This window comes from Malania oleifera, chromosome 12 (genome assembly GCF_029873635.1).
Source record: "Malania oleifera isolate guangnan ecotype guangnan chromosome 12, ASM2987363v1, whole genome shotgun sequence".
In the NCBI taxonomy this organism is placed as follows: Eukaryota; Viridiplantae; Streptophyta; class Magnoliopsida; order Santalales; family Ximeniaceae; genus Malania; species Malania oleifera.
Genome location: NC_080428.1, coordinates 38,565,582 through 38,589,505, shown reverse-complemented (window position 1 = coordinate 38,589,505; position 23,924 = coordinate 38,565,582). Strand labels below are relative to the sequence as shown.

Genomic DNA, 23,924 nt, shown 5'->3' with positions numbered 1-23,924 from the left:
TGATTTGGGAAAATAAAATATTTGGCCTCTTTGTGGTGTGTCAGGTATGGATTTTTTAAAAAGCAAGCTTTCAGGAACTGCAAAGAGATTGGAGGAACACGTGGACTGGATGATTTTTTCGTGGGGTTTTTTTTATTTTTTATTTTTTATGTTTTTGTTTAGTCTTGGAGAGTCTCAATTTGTCTCGGAAGATTTCTCATTCTCCCTCTTGTAAATTCTCTTTCTATTAATGATATCTTCTTTTGTTATAAAAAAAAAATAATCATGGGAAATAAGATTATCTAATGGGGGAATTAGAGGCACTGTAGTAGAAGTAGGAGGAGGCTTTTCTTTCTTGAGTCGCTGTGTGTATTCCTACAAATTGGGATGATCCAAACGATGAGAAGGACTCAAACTGGATGAAGATGTAGGAGGATTGGGCACAGAGAACAGGTTGGGATCTAGAAGGCAAGGCAAAGGAAGGGACTCGTCAAGGTCAACAAAACTCAAGTAATTCGAGTAGTATGGTGTAGACTCTTAAAAGGTGACATCAGTAGAGACAAAAAATCAATGTAAAGTAGGGCTATTACACCGATATCCCTTTTGAGTATGGGAATAGCCCAGAAAAATACATTTGATAGCACGAGTATCCTACTTATCCATTCTTGGAGTTAACTGATGGACAAAGGACACATAGCCGAATATACGAGGAGGAACGGAGAACAAAGGAGCCTTAAGGAAGATAACTGAATATGGGATTTTACCCCAAGGACAGAGGGTGACATTTTATTGATGATGGAGCAAGCTGAGAGTGCTGCATCACTCCAAAAAATTTTGGGGACATTCATTTGATAAAATATGGTACATGTGACTTAAAGAATATGTCTATATTTCTGCTCTGTAACTCCATTTTTATCGTGGAGTGTGGGCAAAAGAGGACTAATGGATCATACTAGAATTAGTCATATAGGTGGTGAATTGGGTACTCCTTATCATTATCACTATGAAGTATCCTGACAGATATATCAAATTGAGTCATTATTTGATAACAGAAGGCATAGAAAATATTAAACAACTCGGAATGATCATTCATTAAATATAACGAAGTATCCTGGGGTAGTCATCAACAAATGTAACAAAGTACCGATACCCCAACTTTGATGTGACACAACTAGGACTCCCAAATATCGGAATCAACTAGCATGAAAGGACGAACCACTTGTTTGTTGACTCAAGAAGCAAAGGGAAAATGATGATGTTTTCCCGATTGACAAGACTCATGCTCAAGTTAGGCATAGAACTCAATGTAGGAAGTAGATGTTTCAACTTGTCCAAGGAAGGATGACCAAGGCGACAATGGATTTGAAGTCGTATAGCAGCGACTATGCAGGCAATGGGAGGAGAAAGCAACTCAAAGTAGTAAAACTCACAAGTCTCACATCCTATGCCAATTGTCTTCCTCGTCTTTAGATCCTAAATAACCACAAAATCTGGAAAGAAAGTGACAGAACAATTTAGTGACTTTGTAAACTTACAGACTGACATAGATTGAAAGTAGGTTTAGGAATGTATAAAATAGAAGAAAAAGAGATGGAAGGAGTTGGATTTACTATTCCTATCCCCTAAACAGCAATAGTGAACCCATTAGAAAGGGTAACTCGAGGTAGCTTTTTAGGTTATTGAAGGGCATAAAAGTTGGTTGCATTTGTTATATGGTCAATGGTAGCAGAATCAATAACCCCAAGGACTAGTGGGAAAGATGCCAGATGACATACAAACTGTAGGATTACCTTTTTGGGCAAAAGATGCAATGTGATAAGATGCTTGTTGAGATGATTGATACTGTAGAAACCTTGAATACTCCTCTGAAATAGTCAATTTACATGGTTCACTCTAGCAACTAACAGAGGAACCTTACTTTGGGATTTGCAAGATCCATCCCAACACTCACAAACTTAGACTGATGACAGCAAGATTAATTTCTGGAACAATTGGAACAACCCTGAACAAGGTGACCCACCATGAACGAGTCACAAATAAATTAGTACGATGCTGCCACGGCACCGAGAAACTCAGACGCAGCCCCAACAAGCCAACACACAGCACTGGAACAATTGGAGAGGTGAACCACTGAAACTACCGCGGACAAATCACAAACAAGCTTATATAACAATGCCACAGCCGCACAAAAACAGCTTATGAACACTACCACTGCTCCAAGAGACTCACCAATGGCCTTTACTAACTCCGAACCGCAACTAATGGATTATCACGAATGCATGGTCAAAACAAACATTGGACCTTTGAGCAAAAACATGCCCAACAGCTTGGTATTTTGGTCTATGGAAGGAATTAGAACACTGAATAAAAAACACAGCAAATCCCACTGTTCGTGCTCTCCCCTCTTGGCTTTGTCTCATTGTTTATCTCGTAATCATTCAATTCCGCCCCTACTTCAATTAAAGCTAGCTCCTACTCCTGCTTTCAGATCCAATAAACTCAATAACCATTGACAAACAGCTTCACAAAGCATCAAACAACCATTCCTCAGGAACTGCACATGAGCAATTAAAAAGGGTGGGATCTTTGGACAAAAATATCACGAAAAACTCCATTAATATTTACAGAGGGGTTTGAGCACTGCTGGATGAATTCAGGCCAAAAACATGCCTGAAAGTGGATTCACATGCCAACACATGGGGTTGGCCCTGGCAGCATTCGACCGGAATGTGAGGGCACATTGGGCATTTCCTGGAGATGGGATTTCAGAGGGGGGGGGGGGGGGCGCAGATCAGCAGTGTCTGTGGGTGACTATGGTGTTGTTTTTGCAAAATCTATAGTAGATTTTGTGTTCCTGAACTGGCAGTGTCGCCCAGGAAATTTCTCTGACTTTCGGCAGCTGCTGGCTGTTTTCTAGGGCTATAGTGTTGCTGGAAATTCTTCTATGATGGTAGACATCTGGTGGATTTAGGGTTTTAGGCTTTGGTTTTGATGGTGGTTGTAACAATTAGGGTTTAGGTTTTAGAACCTAGCTTTGATACCATGTTGAATAATTGGGTAAAATGGAAGACCTAACTTCAATGATAGGTCTCTCCGTCTAGTTATAACATATGACAAGTACAATACCAATGACCATAACACCCTTACTAACTCACACTTACTAACATAACTAACCCATAATAATAATAATGCTAAATGACTAAATAATCATTAATAGGTGCTACCAAAGAAATGTGGCTTCTTGCATCACTTGAGCACTAGCCTTTGAAGGGTCCATGTTCATTGCTTCTTATACTTTGATTCCAACATTTCAAAATTCAAGGCCAAATTAACTGAGGGAGATTATGTATAGGACAAAAACAAAGACCTTGGGAAGACCCTTGTTGGAGACTAATTTAGAAGAATTGGATCAGGGGATTATTGTGCTTAGTTATTATGTGTGTTTAGTTTAATTAGTAGTAGGATTATGTGTATTTGGAGGTTTGTTTGAATTTTGGAATACATGTGTGTTTTAGGGACCTTTTGTAATTTTTATTTTCATGTATTTTTAGGGGTTTGTGTAATTCTTGTAATTTATGCTTTCTTATGAATAGGGTGTGAAAGCCTAGTAAGAGTTAGTTTTTTATTTTTTGGATGAATTTGAATTGAAACCTGAACGTGTATTCTTTTTTACTTCATTTCCTTGGCAGCAATTCCTTGATGATAAAATCCTCCATTGACTTTGGAAGCACCCTACTCTCACCCAATTCTCATCAAATAAGCCAAAAAGTTCTTCAATCTCATCGACTCCGGAAGCACTCAACTCTCACCAAATTCTCCCAACTCTAACCGAAAAGGTACAAAACTTCCATAAACTCTGTAAGCACCCAACTCTCACCGAATAAGCCAAAACTTCTTAAACTTCTCTTCTTCTTCATCTTTTTCTTCTTCTAATTTTTCTCTCCAAATAAGCCAAAAAGAATATCACCCTCCATTAAAAGGAGCAATGAAGGAATAGGTGAGAAACATATTCTGAACTTTAAAACCAAAGAAAACAAGCATCCAGGGATAAAGCCTTAAAAGGCTCTTACTCTGCTACTGATTGTTAAGAGTTAATTCTATTAAGTCAACATTTTGAGGATATTGCTCTATAGCTTACAGAATGACACAAGAGGACTCATGTAGCTGACCCCTCCTAATGGAACTTAAGGCTTCGTTGTTGTTATTGCATGTCCCTGACTCCCTGTATCCATGTCATATCATACCTGTGTCTTGTGTCCATGTCAGTGCTTCCTAGACAGTTACAAGAAGAACATGCATTTTCTTAATATTCCATATGTAGCACTTCATAGACAGTTACGAAAAGAACATGCATTTCTCCATGTTCCATACTATAACTGGATCTCTAAAAACATTTATTCTGTAACCAGAACATCAGTTTTTGTTATGTTATTTTTGTGAATGAATATATAAACATTTGCATGTGAAGACAAAGTTGTGACTTGTAATGATCACTTGTTGCTATAAGCTGACCTTAAATCCATATATTCTAACTTGATTTTTTATAGGATTGTGTGTGAGAGCCATTATGAAAATTCAAGACTTGATTTCAATTGACATTCCACCAAAGCCAATTAGAGATCTCTCTCAATTCAAAATTAGTTAACCTACCACATTTTATAAATTTTGATTTTTGTTCATGTTCATATATCATTTGTTAAGTGTGAGTTCTAGGTTGAGACCAGCCTGTGGTTTTCCAAACTGTGGTACATTGCATGCATTGGAAAATGAAGTGTGCCAGGTTCATGTTGATTAAAAGGGGAGGTAATCGTTTTGATCCTTCAGATATGCATTTAAGGGCACAAATTTAGTAGAGACCTTGATTTTCTTAAACTAGGACTTAGCATGGCCTTTCCCTATATTCATGTTAGAAAATTTTATTCCATCTAATTTTATTGAATACTAATGAATTTATAATGGCAGCAGTTCGTTGATCTTTGTGGAACCATTCATGATGTATGTAAGGCATGGAATCGGCACATAAAGATGTTTCCACACTCCATGAGGACTACCTTCTCATATGAGCACCCAGCTACCACTGCAGCATGTTTGAAAATTGCCATGGAAGGAAAGCTGGATATTCTTGCTGATTTGCTTCATCATCCATCTGGTAATTGTTCTGACCATCCAGCGACCCTTCAGATGCAAGACCAGAGAGTTCCGTTGTCAGAAAATCATCTTCAGTCAGACCAAGCTGTAACTGAGCAGCTCCAATCAGAATCTAATGGTACTGTGCAAGAGAGGTTGCTACAATTATCACCCAAAGCTCCACATCAGATTGGAGAGAGTGCCCCTGAACCGCATGTATCAAATCTTGATTCAGTACATCAAGTTGGCAATGGTTCTGAATTTGTAGTAGTCTCAGTGGAGCACTCTAAAGCAAGTGATTTTCCCCAAGCACATGACCATGAGACTGAACAGGATGTGAAACCACTTTCACTGGAGAGCTTGTCCTTAAATCCCCAAGAAAATGAACCTACAGATTCAATCCCCACTACATCTCATGAGCATGAAGCTTGTCAACAAGCCTCTATGTCAAATGGAAGTCTAATGTCAAATGGAAGTGTATTAGAGGGTGGTTTCCAGACTAGTAGAAGCCTTTCTATATCCAGCCCACTAGTTACACAGCTGGATGATTCTGCCCAAAATCAGAATGAATCAGTGAGTCATTCTCCTTTGTTAAGACATCAAAGTCCTATTCCAAGACGGGCACATACAGAGTCACTAGTTTCTCCAGTTAGTGATGGAAACCAGCGTCGAAGGAATAATGCCAACAAGCCTCGTAGAGCTTCCAATTCTGGATATCGAAGGCATTCACAAGACCAACAGCGTCAGGATTCTCCGCAGCTACAGCGCTCATGGGCTGATACAGGTGCTCAAGTGCTTGTAAGTGAAGGTTATCACTCCGACACACATTCTTGGCAAAATATACAAGTTCAGCAAGGCAGCCATGCACAAAATTTGTATCAGGCAGCTGCTGCTTCAGGAGTTCCTGCTATACATGAATGGCCAATGCAAAATATGCAGCAACAGGGCATTTCATCTGCGTCGCAGATACCACCCTCCCAAACCATTGCTTACCCTCAATCTGAGACTTCACAAATTCCCGTACAAAGTAATATGCAGCATGGAGTTGCACAAAATGAACAAGCATACACTCAGATGTGGCATTATTATTACTACCAGCAGCAGCAGCAGTTCCTCATGCTGCAACAGCAACAACAGGTACAACTGCAAAATCTGCAGCACCAGCAGCAACACGAACAGGAACAGCAGCAGCTTATGCAGCAGCAATATCAGCAGCAACACCTGCAACTGCAGCAGCAGCTGCAATTGCAACAGCACTATCTTCAGCAGCAGCAGCAACAGCAACAGCCCTTCCAGCAACAGGAGCAGTCAGAGCAGCAGCTGTTGCAGTTGCAACAACAACAATACTATCTGCAGCAGCTCCAACAGCAGCAGCAGCAGCTACCCTATCAACAACTTCAACTTCAGCAACAGCAGGTTCTTCAATTACAGCAGCAGCAGCAGCAGCAGCAACATCTGCATTCGCTGCAGCTTCAACAGCCGCAACTGCAGCATCTTCAGCCACTGCAGCTGCAGCAGCTACCGCTGCAGTTGCAACGTCATGTGCAGCCACAACAGGAACATCAATTGCAACTGCAACAACCACAACAACAAGATGAGCAGCAACAGCTACACGAACAACAGCAACATCAACCACAGCTGCAGCATCAGCAACAGCAACTAGAGCAACAACAGCTGCAGCAACCGCAGGAAAAGCAGGAGGTAGAGCAGCAACAGCAACAGCCGGCGCGACAGAAGGAAGAGCAGCTGCAGCATCAGCATCTACCACATCAACACCAAGAAGGAGACCAACAACAGCAAGAGATAATTACTCCATCAAACAGCAGCTACAATCCACAGGTATGTTTATGACGTCTAGTGTATATGGAGTTCTAGTTTTGTAAAAAACTATTTAGTTTTGATTGGTTAGGAACTTAGGAAGAGGGTAGGAAAATCTTATTGGAGTTATTGTTCACAAGTAAAAATTATATATTGCAATCAGTGCCAGTTGCTGAGGATTGTAATTTTATGAAACTATCATATTCATACAAGTAACAGGACTGGCAAAACTTTGAGGAAGAAAAGGAAAACAAAATATATTGTTTTGCCAGCAATTCTTCCAGAATACATTTATGAGTAAAAATTTTTTCTTTTTCATGAGCCAATTGAATGTTGCCTTGTTTCAGTCTTACCAGTAGTTTACAATTTTTGCTAAACTGTCAAAATTTCCCGTTGTCACTGCCTCTGAAATAAGAACGCAATCAATATCCTGTTTTCAAATTTTATTTCAAAATATGTTGACAAATATACTACATAAATTTTTTGCTGCCAAATTTTATTAATGGAATCGGATATACCAAATCATTTGTTAGACTGAAAAATTCAGTGACAAGCTTTACAAATGCTAAGTAATAAATTATCAAACTAAAATTATCATGTGGGAAAACTAAAATTGATTATATATATTTTTACTTTTTGTGTGCAAGGGGAAAACACAATTCAATGTGATTAAATTTTAAAATAATAATAATGAAATTACTTTTTAAAAAGACCCAAATTTTAAAATAGCAAAAGATAAATTTGTTAAAATTCTAAAAAAAAAAAGAAAAAAAAAAAAATTTCTGTTAGTATTTTAATAGGCTCAATCGAGGCTTGCCTTGAGGCTCAATCTGAAATACTAAATTCCAAAAAGGCTAATGTATTACATGTTGAGGCTCACGCATTTTTTCAAAAGGCACGACTTTTGCGCCTTTTAAGTTGAGTCTTACGCATTTTGAGTGTGTGATTCTCAAGTAAAGATTGGTTTAAAAATTTTAACTACATGTTTGTTTAAAAGGAATGTCATAATATGAATTGATTTCTAGAACTCTTGGACCTCAATCTTTCCAAAATAATTGAGAGTTGTATCTTAGATCTTGAAAATAGTTTGAACTTTGTAGTAGTATTGCTATCTCTTGTTATGAGGTATGTCATGTATTCAAGTTAGCAATTCTTGAATGGCCAACAAGTAGTTTGCAAGGTATATATAATTTTTCTTTCTTACATTATATTTGTGATTTCCTAAATTTTATTTTATTTTATTTTTAAAATATATAAAATTTATTTACAATTTCTTTAAAAAATTGTTAAAAGGCTTACGCCCCAATGCTTTAAAGCTTACACCTCGCCTCTTAAGTGTTGAAACGCCTCACCTTATGCCTTCACTTTTTAAAACATTGATTTCCATAAATCAACTCATCTTTTCTAGAGAAACTTCTCAAAATTCAAAAGTTTAACTTGAAATGATCAGAAAGTGGTTAGTTCCACTAAAAGTTAATCCCCCCACCCCCCAAAAAAAATGATGTTATTTTAATAAAAAAAGAATGTGTCTTAAGAAAAAGAAATAAAAAGTAAGAGTATGACACTGAGATCCTCCTTAAAGATACAAAAGAAAAGCTAATACACACAAGGAGATAGACATGCTCACACTGAGAAAGAAGCAAGGGAAAGAGGCCAGTACAGAATCAAGAACAAACAATCTTGTCCCAGTGAAGAAAAGCTAATACACACACAGAGACAGACACAAACACACACAGAGGAAGAAGCAAGAGAAAAAGGGCAGTACAGAAGCAAGAACAAACAATCCTGTCCCAATGAACTGAGACTTGACTACTGAAATATGAGTATTCCTCCCAAACCGTGTATCTATAACATCACACAGACCACACAAAATCACAATGTTCTTGCATCCTTATGCCTCCCTAAACCTCTAACAAGAAAGCCTCCAACCAACTCAACCTTACAGAACTCGAACCAAATAATCAAGAAGGCCAGTACAGAAGCAAGACAAACAATCCTCTCCCAATGAACTGAGACTTAACTACTGAAATGTGAGTATTCCTCCTAAACCGTATGCCTATAACATCACATAGACCACAACAAATCACAATGTTCAGGCATCCTTACGCCTTCCCAAAATTCTAAAAGAAGTCAACAAGAAAGCCTCCAACTAACTCAGCCCCACTGAACTCAAACCAAATAATCCATATCCCAAATAATTCAGCCACATACTCCTAGCTGTTGAACAATGCTGGAAAAATGAGAATGCAACTCACCGCTACCATAATACATCACACACATCTAAAGATTTATACAGCCTCCTCCTCCATAGCAAAATGTTGGTGCTAACTCTGTTATGAGTAGCTAACCAAATAAAAGCTTTGACCTTTGAGGAAACTGTCTTTCCAAATGCGATAAACATGAGGGAAATGAGTGAGGAACTACGAAAATGAGAATAAATAAATTTGCAAGAAAGCATCCAATGCACAAATCCTATAATCCCATCCCCTGGTTAGGCTTGTGGAGTTAAGCCTGGAATGGAATCAAACTTGAGGCTGTGATAACAATTCACTAGTTTGGTTGCAGAATCAGGGTCAGAATCATATTCTAGGCCAAATACTAGAGTTGCCATTTGAGGGAATGGCAATTCCCCCTCTAAACCATGGGAATCACCATTCCATTCCTGACTATTTTTCAGAGGACCTTTATAACCCTGAACAAATATTTCCATACAGAAAATACCACATCAGTTAAGACTACCCATATCTTCTTTTTTTTTTGGGTAAAAGAGGGCGGCACTTCCTAAACTTTATTAGAAAACCCCTCACTTATGGCGGGGGAAAACTGTGGTTACAATTTTGAGACTTTGGGACAATAAAAACAAAATTCCAAGACCCTAAAACTAACTTAACCAACATAAACCAAACCAAAAAAACCAAACACCAGCAACCAAAAAACTAAGAAACTAAACCACTAAAAGTGAACTAACACAAAACATCATGAGCGCAAAGAAGGAAAACCCAACAAGTCCAATCGAATCATTCCCTTGACTTGCTGAGGAAGATCATGTTGGCAACTATATGATCGAGAAATACCAGATTCACCCTGTTTGGCAAAGAAATCTGCACTTTTATTCGCCTCCCTGTAAACACGTGGCAAAGACTACCCACATCGTCCATCAAATGCCCTGGCATCTCATGAAGCACTTCACAAAGCCCTTGGCTGGTTGCTGCAACCAGAGCCCTTCTCCATTGAGCTCTTTACCGTCTCCTCCACCTCCCCCCTTTCTCACACAGTTTGATGCAGGCAGCACTGCCAGATATACCGGAATCAGATACTGCATATTCCATCAATATTGTAGCAGCACTGTCAGATCTGATGGGTCTGATTCCGGCGCTGCATGTCTGAGGGTATTCTGGTTCCAACACTGCATCACCCATCTCTTTATTCTTCCTTGTACTTTCTGGTCTCTATTTTCATTATGCGAGAAGATGTTCTAATTTTTTCAGTCACTTATGAAATATTTGATTTGTTAATTGCTAAAGAAGACAACTGGTGTCCTTGTATCCGGGATTGCGAAGAAGTGTCTTTTGAGTTCATTCCTCTCCCTTCTCCACCCCCCCTCCCCCCCCAGGGGCCGCCCCCCACAAAAAAAAGTACGAAATGAATATATAAGCACAAAGGAATACAAGGCTAAAGCAGAACATCAACAGGACCCTCAATGGGGAACAGTCACCAGAAAACTCAAAACGGGAAAGGAAAGATCAAAAACAGGCAAGAGAAACAGCGGCAACTAGCCAAATGATAGACTAGAATCTACGAAATTTCCTTAGACCTGAAGTTCTTGCTCTGACATCCTCGATGATATTCTGTTTAAAAGCATCAGAAATAACTTGATTTTTTTTTTTCCAAAACAACAGTTCTGAACTTCCTCACATTGTATATACTTGCAGCCCATGCTAATTTCTGTATTTTGAATAAAACTTCATAAGGACAATTTTTCAAGCTGGAAAACCTTTGTAATTGTTCTTCCCAAGTGCTGGACCTTCTTCTAACTTGTGAGCAAGTAATATTTTGATTGATCTTCTTTGTAATATGACAGCTGAAAAAACAAGTGATCTCTGCATTCCTCTGAACTTTGACTGAGATGAGAGATCAAAGACTGAGATCTTCCGCACTTGGATACACTGTCAAGAATACTTTATCTATTCCAAAGAGTCAGCCAATAGGTGAAGGCCTGTCTTGGTATATGTTCCTTGAGCCAAATGGCTTTATGCCAATTGCAAAGTGACAGCAAGATTTTTCTTCCTCAACAAATTCCAAGCTGAATCGATAGTAAAGGCTCCAAACCAAATCCCACCACCTACAATGGGGGAACTTTCACATTCTGCGGTAAATGAAATTCTCCATGCATAGTATCTCCATACTTTTCCCATAGAGAACTCCTAGTGTGCCAGTTATAAAATAAAATGTATGTGCTTTCACTATTACCAACAATTTTCATGAAGGATATACCAGGTTTCTAATCTTTAGGGTCTTTTTCCAAATATAAGTGTTACATTTGGAGGAAGAATAATGACCAAATACTTATATTCTTCAACTTAAGGAATAAGGATATAGATCCATTTTAGCCCAAATAATTGAATCCCTCAGGCTTTTCAAGTCCAAACCACCCTCAATTTTAAAGCCTACAAAGTTTCTCCCATCTAATTCGGCAGCCACTTGAATGTCAATCATCCCCTTTCCAAATAAAAGCTTTTACCCCCCCTCCCCGCTTGGTTTGTGGAATGAAATTGAAGTAGGAAAGGAATCGAGGGAGGAATGGAATTACTTTTGGAATGCATTTGCTACATTTGGCTAGATCATGAAATGACTAGATTCAGTTTTAGTTTCTTTCCAACATTTGGTATTTTTCAATGGCTTCTATAATGGAATGAAAAATAAGCCATGTTTTTTTTATTTTATTTTATAAAAACCCATAATACATTATTATTTAATTCTACATTATTTTTTTATTTCATGATAGTGATTTTTATTAGTGTTAACATTATTTTTTATTGTCGTTATTATTATTTTTTTATACTAATTATTATCTTAAATAATAATTACTCTCTCCTTTTTGTTTATCATTTTTATTTTTGTTATTATTATTTTAATAATAATAAGTTTTATTGCCATTGCAATTATTATTAGTTGTTATTATTATTATTATTTTTTATTATTTTAATGATAGTTTTGCCCTTAAAATAGTTATTATTATTATTTTTGTATTATTTATTATTATTGTTTGTGTTGTCATTATTATTTTAATGGTAATAAATATTATTATTAGTTGTTACTATTATTGTTTTTTTTATAATAATAATAACAATTAGTATTATTATTTTTTGTTGTTTTTGTTTGATTATTATTTTATTGTTTTCATAATAGTGATTACAATAGTGTAATTTATTATTTTTTTGTTTTTCTTATTGCTGTTTTTTTTTATAATAATTATTATCCTTAAAATGATAATAATTATTTTTTACTTTTTTATTATTATTGTTCTTGTTGTTATTATTATTTTTCGATAATAAATAATATTTTTCTTGTAATCATTATTAGTAATTATTTTTTATTATTTTATAATAATTATTATCCTTAAAATAGTTATTATTGCTTTTTTATAAATATTGTTCTTCTTGTTATTATTATTTTTGTAATATTAAATATTATTGTTTTTGCACTTAGTATTGGTTGTTATTATTTCTATTATAATAAAAAAACAAATTTTATCGTAAGGATAGCAAAAGAGGTTTTAGGAGAGTCCAAAGGAAGATACTCAAGTAGTAAAGAAAGTTGGTGGGATTTTGAAGTCCGAAAAGCCTTTAAGACAAAAATAAATTGGTATAAAATCTTAAAAAAATGTAGAAATATAGAAAACCTTGAAAAATATAAAGCAAGAAAAAATGCAAGAAAGGCTATCAATGAAGCACATAGAGCTTATGATACTTGTATACTGAACTAGATACAAAAGAAGGAGAAAAAGACATTTATAAACTTGCAAGAGTTTGAAAAAGAAAATGTAAAGATTTAGGTGGTGTAAAATGTATAAAGGACGAGAATGATAAAGTCTTAATTAGAGAAGAAGATATAAAAGAGAGGTGGCAGAGATACTTTGATAAGTTGTTTAATGAAAACCAAAATGAAAGATTGGACTTGAAAGTTACAAATGACGAGAAGACTAAAAATAGGAGATTTATTCCAAAAATTAGAGTCCTTGAAGTTAAGATGGCTTTAAAAAAATGAAGAGTGGGAAATCTATAGGACCAGATTAAATACCAATTGAATTTTGGAAATGTTTAGGGGATAAAGAAATTATTTGGTTATCTAATCTATTCACCACTATTATAAAAACTAAGAAAATGCTAGAAGAATGGAGAAAAAGTACGTTAGTACCTTCTATAAAAACAAAGGTGATATTCAAAACTATAATAAGGTGGATGAGTGGTTTAGCATTAAAAATAAAGTAAGAAATGAGCATATACACAATAATTTAGGTATAGCACCAGTTGAAAACAAGATAAGAGAGGGGCGACTAAGATGGTTTGGGCATTTGAAACGTAGACCTAGTAAAACACCTGTGAGGAGTGAGTTAGTTATTATTTTTGGCATGAAAAGGGGTAGAGGTAGGCCTAAAATAACTTGGAATGATATAGTGAGGAAGGATTTAATAGCCCTTAGTCTAATAGAGGAAAATGCTTTGGATTGGATGAAGTGGCGGGAAAGGATTCATGTAGCCGACCCCACCTAGTGGGACTTAAGGCTTGTTGTTGTATTTTTATTATAATAGTAATAATAACTAGTATTATTAGTATTTGTTGTTGTTTTTTAGGATATTTTTAAATTAAAAATAAGTTTGATTACATGGAATGAAGATCAATTCCAGCCCATCTAGACTGGCATCACGATTCCTCTATTGGCAGGAATCATATTCCGGTTGAAAAATGATTCCACCCTTGATTCCGCAAACCAAATGCAGGAATGTGATTCCATTCAAGGCCTGATTTTGCAAACCAAATGAGGACTTAGTTTTTGCTTAAGCTAGGATATTCTGAATATTCAGCAGAGCAGACATCATCAATTGCAGAACCCCAGTAATTCTGAATATTCAGCAGAACAGACATCATCAATTGCAGCCTCCCAGCATAAGACAGAAATATTGGTCCAACTGTTTATTTTGCTAGAGATTTTCTCAACCAGATTAAAACAAGTAATCATACTTATCTTTTTGGTAATCCCAAGTACTTTACAGGAAGGTAGTCAAGAGACCATTCAACAACCCAGGTATCTGAATAATATCATTCTAAAGCTGAACGGAGATGCCAACAATGAAAATGGAGGTTTTAAGAGGATTTACTCTAAGGCCGACAATGAGTAAAAGAGATCAAGAGAGAATTTAATGCTCTTTGCAGAAGCAATATCTCCATGAGCAAAAATTAATAAGTCAGCTGCAAAACAAAGATTTGTTATATTCAACTTCTTACAGTTTCTATGAAAACTCAGCTCACCACTCTTTGCAGCATTTCCAAAAATCTTTGTCAAATTTTTCTCATTACCATTTTGTTGTGGGGTGTCACAACACGTGGATTGATGTTGAATCCCTCTTTCTTTGAAAAAATTTCCCAAAACTTGGTTGAAATATTCAATACCATTATCCGTACGAAGTATGCTTATTTTTGTGTGATATTTATTTTCGATCATACCATAAAAATTCTTGAATAATATTTCAACTTCAGATTTTCCATTCATCCAATATACCCAAAAAATCCAAGTATGATCATCTATATAGTCACAAACCATTTTTTTCTGGATAAGATAGTAACCTTAGAGGGACCCCAAACATCACTATGAATCAAATAAAAAGGTTTTGATGCACGGTAACCTTTTGAATTATAAGGAACTCGATGACTTTTTTGATAAATGACAAAAGTCACAATGAAGAGAAGTACAATCCAAATTTTTAAACAAACTAGGCAACAAATATTTTAAATAAAAAAAACTAGGATGCCCTAATCTAAGATGCCAAAGCATTATTTGATCACGCACAGGGATTGAACTAGTGCTACCACTCAAGCCCTAAGCTTGTTTATTGCTGAATAGGGTATCATCAAGATAATAAAGGCCATCGATCATCCTAGCACTGCCAATCATCATCCCCAAGTTTTGGTCCTGAAATTCACAGTGAGAATCAAAGAATATGATACGACAGTTAGAATCACGAGATAATCTACTAACAGACAGAAGATTGCAAGTAAGTTTAGGAACATGAAGGATAATTTTAATTCTATTTTCCTGGAAATTCTAATTAAACTTGATCCTACAATGGATGAAAGACTCCCATCTGCTATCCTAACCTTTTTATTACCCGGACAAGGATAATAAGATTGAAACAATTGAGATATACTAGTCATATGGTCGGATGCACCTGAATCAATAATCCATGGTGCAAATGCTAAAGAGCTGGAACAGGCACTCGGCATATTACCAGTTTGGGCCAAGGAACAAATAGAAGTGCCGGATATCAGATTGGATTTCAGCAGTTGAAGAAGTTGATCCATCAGCTCTGAACTTAGAACATTGGTCTGAGCTTCATTTGCTATAGGAATCACTTGGTTGTTTCCATGTCCAGGTTTGCTGCTCTTCCAATTTGCTGGTTTTCCATGTTGTTTCCAGCAGTTTTCTTGGGTATGGCCTGGCTTATTACAATAGTCACATCATACTCGAGATTTCAGGTCTGACCATAGTGGAAGTTGCGGAAATTTCAGACATAATGGAGGCTGAACAGGGTTAAGGCAATAAGGCCTAGGTTTTAGAGGCTATGACTGTCCAAAGGAAAAGAAAACCAGGCTTTGATACCATCTAGAAGTGGAGAAGAATTGAAATAGTATTTCTTATTATTTTAAAATAAGTTACAATCTGAATGGCTTGTAGACTACAAGGATAATCTAAGAGGAAAGAATAACAAAATGAAAGAATGACAATTGCTAATAAATCTCCTAGAATATCTCCTAAGAATATATCCTAGAATATCTCCTAAGAATATTTACATAATTGCAGAAATTTCTCCTATAATCAAGGAGAGTTGACTAGATAAATTCGGAAACTTTCCAACACAAAGACATAGGGGAAAAAAGGGTCCCCTTGTCTCACCCCTTTCTCCCTTTTAAGAACCCTTCAATTGACTCATTTATAGAGAAGGAAAAGAAATGAATAGATATACATTCTCTGCTCCAATTTATGAACACTGTAGGAGTACCAATGGGTTACCAGAATCTTGAGTAAAAAATCTGAGCTTATTGAGTCAAAAGCTTTTCTCAAATCAATTTTTATAGAAAACTTTGGAGGGCCTTTATTTGTAGGGTAGTTGTGACAAAGTTCTTGTAATTGTTTTATACAAAATATGCAACATGCCGCAGGTCTAAAATCGAAGGGAGAAGAAAGGTTTTTTGATTTAGGAACTAGTACCAACAGGGTGGATTTCACCTGTGAGAAGCTTCTGGTCTTTGTAAATAGAAAGAATGGATTCAATAATCTGATTCCACAATTCTCCAGCAAGCCTTGTAAAATCTGGCATTATAGCCATCTTGCCCAGCCACCCAGGGGCCTTATCCTAGCAATCTTTTTTGTTCTTCACACAACAGAAGTTTATAAGATTTTTCAGGAAAGAGAGATTACAAGGCTTAATTTCCTCATTTCTCTTGCCAAGAAGATTGGTATAGAGCTCCAGAAGTGAATCAATGATGGTAACATGTTTATTCACAAGTCTGGTGAGTGATGATATTGGCTTTAACTGATCTTGCTTTAATGATTGAAGAGAAGAATCCAAGCTGAATCTCTGATACTTCAGCTTTTTGCCTCAGGAAGCGTTCTTCAACATTTGACAGATTAAAATAAGCATCCTGAAGAGATTTTGCCATAGAAAAGTCCTCAGGATCTGAACTATTCATCATCCTAATTTTAGCATTTTCCAGGTTCTCTTTTGCATGCTGCAATCTTGAACTATTGCCAGTGTTATTGTTATTATGAAACTTCTTGAGATCCTGCTTCAGAACTTTTAAGTTCTTTCTGCAAAACCTGTACAATGAGGTACCAATAGGATTCAAAGAATGCCTAGCATTTCTCACAATGTCCAAAAGGTCAGGATGCTGGGTCCAGCCATTAAAAAATCTGAAAGGAAAATTAACACCTCCTTCAGAGGCATTATTATTAATGCTCAGCACTCCATCGCAATGATGCTCAACTAGGAAAGATGTGTATGGAGGACCTCTTTGTATTTTTTAGAGACTTCTTTTAATATTTGTAATTATGTGTTTAGATGGGTCCTATTTTGTAAATATGCGTTAGTTGTATTAGTGGTTTAAGTGCTGGACATGCTAGTGGACGTACAGATATTGTTTGAATCAGTTTGCAGTTTCCCTCTGTCTCTCTCTCTCTCTTTCTCCTGCAGACTCCTCCTCCTCCTCTATCTATCTATCTATCCATCTATATGTGTTTGTATATATATATATATATAAACTTTAATACCTGTCCTCCATCAAATATCCTCCAAAATACAAACTATCTCTGAAATCTTCCATACAATTCAACCTAGCTGAAGAAATAATAATTGATCTGTCAGTAAGTTGTGTTAAAGTCCCCCAAAACTAGCCATGGAAATCTGCCAATATCTTTAAAAAAAGCTACAAGATAGTTCCATAAGCATTCCCCTTCCTGGGCAGAGTCAGAGTCAGAGGCATAAACAACAGTTATCCAAAATTTTGGGAAATCTGCAGTTCTCATCCTCAAACAGATTGTTTGCGAGCAACAATTCATATAAACTATATTATATAATTTGGGATCCAAAGACAACTTATTCTTCCTCAAGGAATCATCACTATTGTTGCGAAGAAGAGTCCAACTCTTACTGTACCACAAAATTTCACAAAACTAACCTTTATCATTAAAACTAACCTTAATCATTCTTTCAAAAAGGCGTAGCATGCTCAGAGCCTAGTTTTTAGTCAAACTTTGTACTTCCTTTTGCTTGATAGGCTCATTAAGCTTTCTAATACTCCAATTCTCAGTGTTCAAAATCATTAATCCAATTGATTAGAAGAAATTTTTTCAGGCTTTACCCAGAGGACTAGAACTTATGAGGTCAGTCCTTTTCCTTATTTTTTTGACAGTCAGCGTTTTCAACCACATTACTATGAGAAGCTCTATCAGAGTTACTGCTAGATGTTATTTTACTTGCATATCAGTCATTGGAGAATCTGACTGTTTGGGAGAATCCATAGAACTCTCCTGTGAATTCCTTGCATCCATTACTATTCTCGGTCAAAGGGGACATTTTAGGAGAATTATTCCAGTTCCCACTATCAATTACTTTTTCCTTTGAAAGCTTAACCCTTCTAATCTCATTGTCAAACCACGGCCTTTAATTTTTTCTTATTACTAGAAGAAATTGATCAATCATTCATTTCAGATTAAGTCCATAATATTAGAATGAGATTCTTCCGTCTTATTTTCTCCCTATCATAGCCCCCATCTTTCTTTGAATTGAGTATCACCATTTTCTCCTCCCCAGGGACATCAAGAAATTTTAGAGAACTTTCATTTAGATTTGTAGCAACCTTTCCCAAATCATTTTCTTCCTCCACTCTTATAATAGAGAAGGGGTTAAATATAGCCATTGGAGCTGTGTTCTCCTTTTTCTCTTCCATTCCTTTTTCGCCTTTCAAACTTTTTCAGTGTGAACAAAGTTCAAACTTTGATGTGTCCCATTAGTTTCCAGGAAAACTCAAAATCCACCATAGTATAAAAAATAATCTCCTTCAGGAGTCAAAACCTCAATCTGATCTGGTCGATCTGATTCAATATTTAGTTCCACACATATCCTGGCATGCAACAGGTTCTTCATATTTTTCATGAAGGAATCCATGTATATAAGATTAATAGAGCTATCATTATGGCTCAGCCCCATGGATATCTGGTATACAGATGGGATTCCTAAAAACTTAACCCATACAGGTATTCTGTCCAAATTCAATTTGTCATTCTCAATAGATGAGGACCATAGTGAAAGAAAAATTGGTGTGTTTCCAAAACCATGGTCCATTTTCCATCATCTAGCTTTGATCTTTTTCTTTGTTAAACCAAAAGATGAAGGAACCACTCGAGAGGGAAAAAATCTCAACATTGCTTTTCCATGATGCTTTTAACGTAGGAGCAGGGAGGAGCTTTCCCTAGAAAGTGACTAATGAAATTCCCTTCCATTTCTCAGCTCCAATTTGAAAAACTTAATAAGGAGAATCCACTATAATTCTACCTTCTTTATGAACAGGCTCAAAATATTACATCTCTGAATCTTTTTTCTTTGGATACCCAAACTGACTTTCTCCAGGATTTTTTATCCTCTTATCAATGTTCTCTTCCATGTCCATTTGGTCTTTCATTCATATTTCTGTCATTTTGGTAGAAGATGTCATCAATTTTACAGCCAAGCGATCTCTAAATCTCTGCAATTGAATTCTCAGCCATCAAAAAAATAGTTTTTGTCTATTTTATACTGGAAATTAGAAAGGGCTATGTGTAATGAACAAACTTTAAAATCAACAAGTGATCAACTAACCAAATCAGATAAAAAACAATCACCAATGAAGATTGGAGCACTTAGCAGAGGAGCACTGAAGAGTGCCCAGAGAAAACAACTAACTTTCCCACCTCTGTTAAATCTTGATAAATATCAAATTTTATCAAATTTGGTGGAGTTTGTCCTACTCAATCCTCCATATTTGACATTGGGACTCATTTTAACAGTTTTGGCTTTCCTTTTTCTTTTTTCTTTTTTATTTATTTTTTCTTTTTTTAAGTACTCATTGCCATATAAACATCGGATCGGTTCCATTATGAGACAACACTGCCACCACCTGTCATCTTTGCCCACTTCACCCCATGCCCCAATAATCCTGTAATACGTAATTTATAAGAGGATGCCAAATTTTAAAGAGATGTTTTTTCTTCAATTAAACATTACATAATGTTAACATCTAATTGAAGTTATATAATTGAAAGATTGCAAAAATAAAATAATTCTGCAACAGGGGATTTTTTAGAAATTGACTTATTCTTAATCCCATTTCAGTCTCCATTCAGGAATGCCAAACGTGGGAGTGGAATTCATATGCACTTCTGATGGTCATTATATGTCACTAATCAATCACAGTAATCACATTCCAACTATGATTCCGTTCCAGTCTTGATCCAACAAATATAGCAATAAGGAAATTTCCCTAACCTCCCTATTATTAAAGATTTTATGAAAGTAAAACTTCAAAGAAACTCAATCCCCATCAAGAACCATAGAAGAGGAATTAGATACACAAGCAACAACGCTAAGACAAAAAAGAGAAGGGAAAACAACAACAAAGAGCTGCTTCCCTACCCAAATATCCTGCCAAAAGCAAACTGGAGAAGCATCCCCAACATTGATATGGTAGATGGAAAGAACAAGGCAGAAAATGTGAAATGGATTTCCAAGGGTTTCCATCAGCTCTAATGCCAATATTAGCACCCTATCCATTCTCCTGCAAACGAAATTTTCTTGTGATCATTTTGTGACAAAGAAAATAATTTCTATGGAAAAGTGTGATAATCACTTCCCCACTACAGCAATGTTCTTAGACACAAAACTCCTGACCCTGTCCCCCTTCAGCCTTAGACCTACACAACGCATCCCAATTCACGACCCTAAGCAGCCCTTGACCTAAGAAAATCACTCATCACGTGCTCCAACTTAGCAGTAACACCAAGAGGAATCTTAAAATGAGGCAGAAAATGTGAGGGAATCAAAGAAAGAGAAGTCTGGATCAAAGTAATCCAACCACCCAAAGAGGGAAAGAAATACCCTTCCAACTATCCAAGCACTTGGAAAATGTAGCAACCATAAGTTCCCAGAAAAGGACTGACTTAGATACCACCTAAAGAACACCTACATAAATCCTAGGCCATTCTAAAATCTCATATCCTGCTGAAGAAGGTAAACCGAAAATGATATCTAAGCTAACTTTAATGGTGCCTAACCACTCTTACCCATATTAATCCTCAAACCTAAAACACTCTAAAAATATGCTGAAGGGTAACTCTTTAAAAACACAGTTTATCATTGGACAACCAAAAAAATGGTATATCAGCAAACTGCAAACGAGGAACACCTACATCATCCCTACCCAATGATAGAACCTATAAAAAACTCTTTATCAACTGCCCAATTAATCAGCCTTCTCAAAAATACGCCATCCAAATAAAAATAAACGGGGGTCAAAGGAGCTCCTTGACGCACTATATTAGAAGCAGAAAAACACGCCCTAGGTGTTCCATTAATAATCATAGAAAAAGAGGCCGATGAAAGACAACACAAATCCACCCTCTGCATTTCAATTCAATTCTTTTCCCATCCAAAACTCTATGCAAACAAAGTCCAATCCACTCTATCATAGGCTTTCTCAAAGTCCAACATTCTGACTTAAAGACCAAACCTTTCCTATTTCTCCTCATAACACCCTCAACATCCTCATTAGTCATCAGAGTGGCATCTAAATGTTGCCCATCTTTACAAAAAGTGATCTGTGAACTACAGAACTTAGAATTTGAATCCTCACTCAACTTGTCAGCCAGAACCTTACCAATAAACTTATAAACGCTAGTGATCCAGCTGGTATTTCTATTTTTTTCTTTTCCACTCTAATAGACCAGTCATTTATAGGGCCTAAAGGGATAAAGTAGAATTCAAACCCTTTTCAATCATCCCATTTATATAACATTTCTAAAAGACCTTCAAAGGAACAATCTTGATTACTGAAAGAACAGAAAGTTGAAGGCATCCCAGGAGCTTTATCTCTTGCTGTACTAAAGAAAACTTTCCTAATATTTTCCCCCTCAAAAAACCTCTCTAATTTAAATCACCAATCAACTGAAATCAGACAGTAGTCTAACCCCTCATCACAGGCCTAAACAAAACCTCTTTCTTAAGGAGCTATTTATAGAAATTGGTAATCTTCTCCACAATCAAAGTAAGCTTCCTAACAACCACTCTTTCATTGGTCCCCTCATTTGGTACAGATAGTATCCCACATGAAGAGAATGACCATTGTTTGGCACACATGACCATTGTTTGGCACACATAGTATCCCACACAGAGAATGCCCCTCATTCAAAGAAACCCCTTGTTTGGCACACATACACAAGAGAATAGCCCTCATTTGGGAAGAATGCCCCTTGTTTGGCACACATATTATCTCACAATAGAACGCCCCTCATTTAGCACACATAGTATCCCACTCAAAGAGAATGCCCCTCATTCAAAGAAGGCACTCCAAGTCCGCAAAACAAGACTCACAAATACTCCTAACCAGCTGTTCAGCCACTAATTCAAGTTTATTTTCCTGTAGCATCATCAAAATCAATAGATGCTCTCAAAATAACCTTCCTAACCACTAGATGCTTATTAACATCCCCAAACCTCTCATTAGTCATTAGAGTGGCATCTAAATGCTGCCTATCTTTACAAAAAGCGATCTGTGAACTGCAGAACTTAGAATTTGAAACCTCACTCAACTTGTCAGCCAGAACCTTATCAATAAACTTATAAACACTAGTGACTCAGCTGGTATTTCTAAATTTTTTTTTTTGCCTCTAATAGACCACTCATTTATGGGGCCTAAAGGAAAAAAGTATCATCCCATTAATCTAACATTTCTAAAAGACCTTCAAAGGGTCAATCTTGATTACATCCCCACACTCTTGAAAGAACAGCAAGTTGAAGGCATCCCAGGAGCTTTATCTCTTGCTGTACTAAAGAAAACTTTCCTAATATTTTCCCCCTCTAAGAGCCTCTCTAACTTAAACACCTATCAACTGAAATCAGACACTAGTCTAAGCCCTCGTCACATGCCCAAACAAAACCTCTTAAGTAGCTTTTTATAGAAATTGGTAATCTTCTCCACAATCAAAGTAAGCTTCCTAACAACCACTCTTTCATTGGTCCTCTCACTTGGCACACATAGTATCCCACAAGAGAATGGCTCTCGTTTGGGAAGAATACCCCTCGTTTGGCGCACAGAGTATCTCCCACAAGAGAATGTCCCTCATTTGGCACACATAGTATCCCACACAAAGAGAATTCCCCTCGTTCAAAGAAGGCACTCCAAGTCCACAAAATGAGACTCGCAGATACTCCTAACCAGCTGTTCAACCACTAATTCAAGTTTACTTTCCTGTATCATCATCAAATCAATAGAGGCTCTCAAAATAACCTTCCTAACCACTAGATGCTTATTAACATCCCCTGAACCTTTCATGTTCCAACTAATAATCCTCATGGATACCAACTAAGTACCCCCTACCTCTACCCTTCTTGCCCCCATAGTTAATGGACGTGGCTAATTTATGCAGTTCTATTTCATCTTGACATTTTTTTTAACATATGATCAAGGAGAAACTGACATCCTAAACTCTTCACCTGAATGACTAATGAATCTCAAACCCATAGGGCCTGACGCTCTTAGCTGTTTCCCTCACTAGGTTACATTTGGTTTGTGGAATGCCTATTCCCAGGAGTAGATTAGTTAGTAGGTTATGGGTCTGAAGTCAAAACACCTCCCCCACCATCCCCAAAACTCCAGACGCTTTAGTCATACTCTAGCATCTTCAGCATACCATGGAATAGGTACAGTTCCTTCATTCGCATAAGAAAAAAAACCATTAAACCCTCAATGAAACCACCCTTCTCGGAATTCATAAAGCAAAGGAAACTTCAGTATTTTTAATGTCTTTGGAGATAGTATGAATAGGAGCAATTTCTAAAACACCATTATAAGCTTTGATTTTGTTTGAAACATTAACATCCTTCAAATAGTGAATACCAATCTATGCAGATTTAGATGAACCATCAAAGCTTGTCCCTTCCCGTATCAATCCACCCTCTTGATTCTGATTAACAT

The 23,924-nt window shown here is 36.5% G+C and overlaps 1 protein-coding gene across 1 annotated transcript in view; it reads left to right on the top strand.

Annotated features, from left to right (window-relative positions):
• The window catches only part of LOC131145202 (pre-mRNA-processing factor 39-2), a 97,496-nt gene that overhangs the window by 69,000 nt on the left and 4,572 nt on the right, over nt 1-23,924 (top strand). The window contains exon 11 of the mRNA XM_058094343.1: nt 4,945-6,945. Coding sequence (XP_057950326.1) covers nt 4,945-6,945 — 2,001 coding nt within the window. The remainder of the gene's footprint in view (nt 1-4,944; nt 6,946-23,924) is intronic.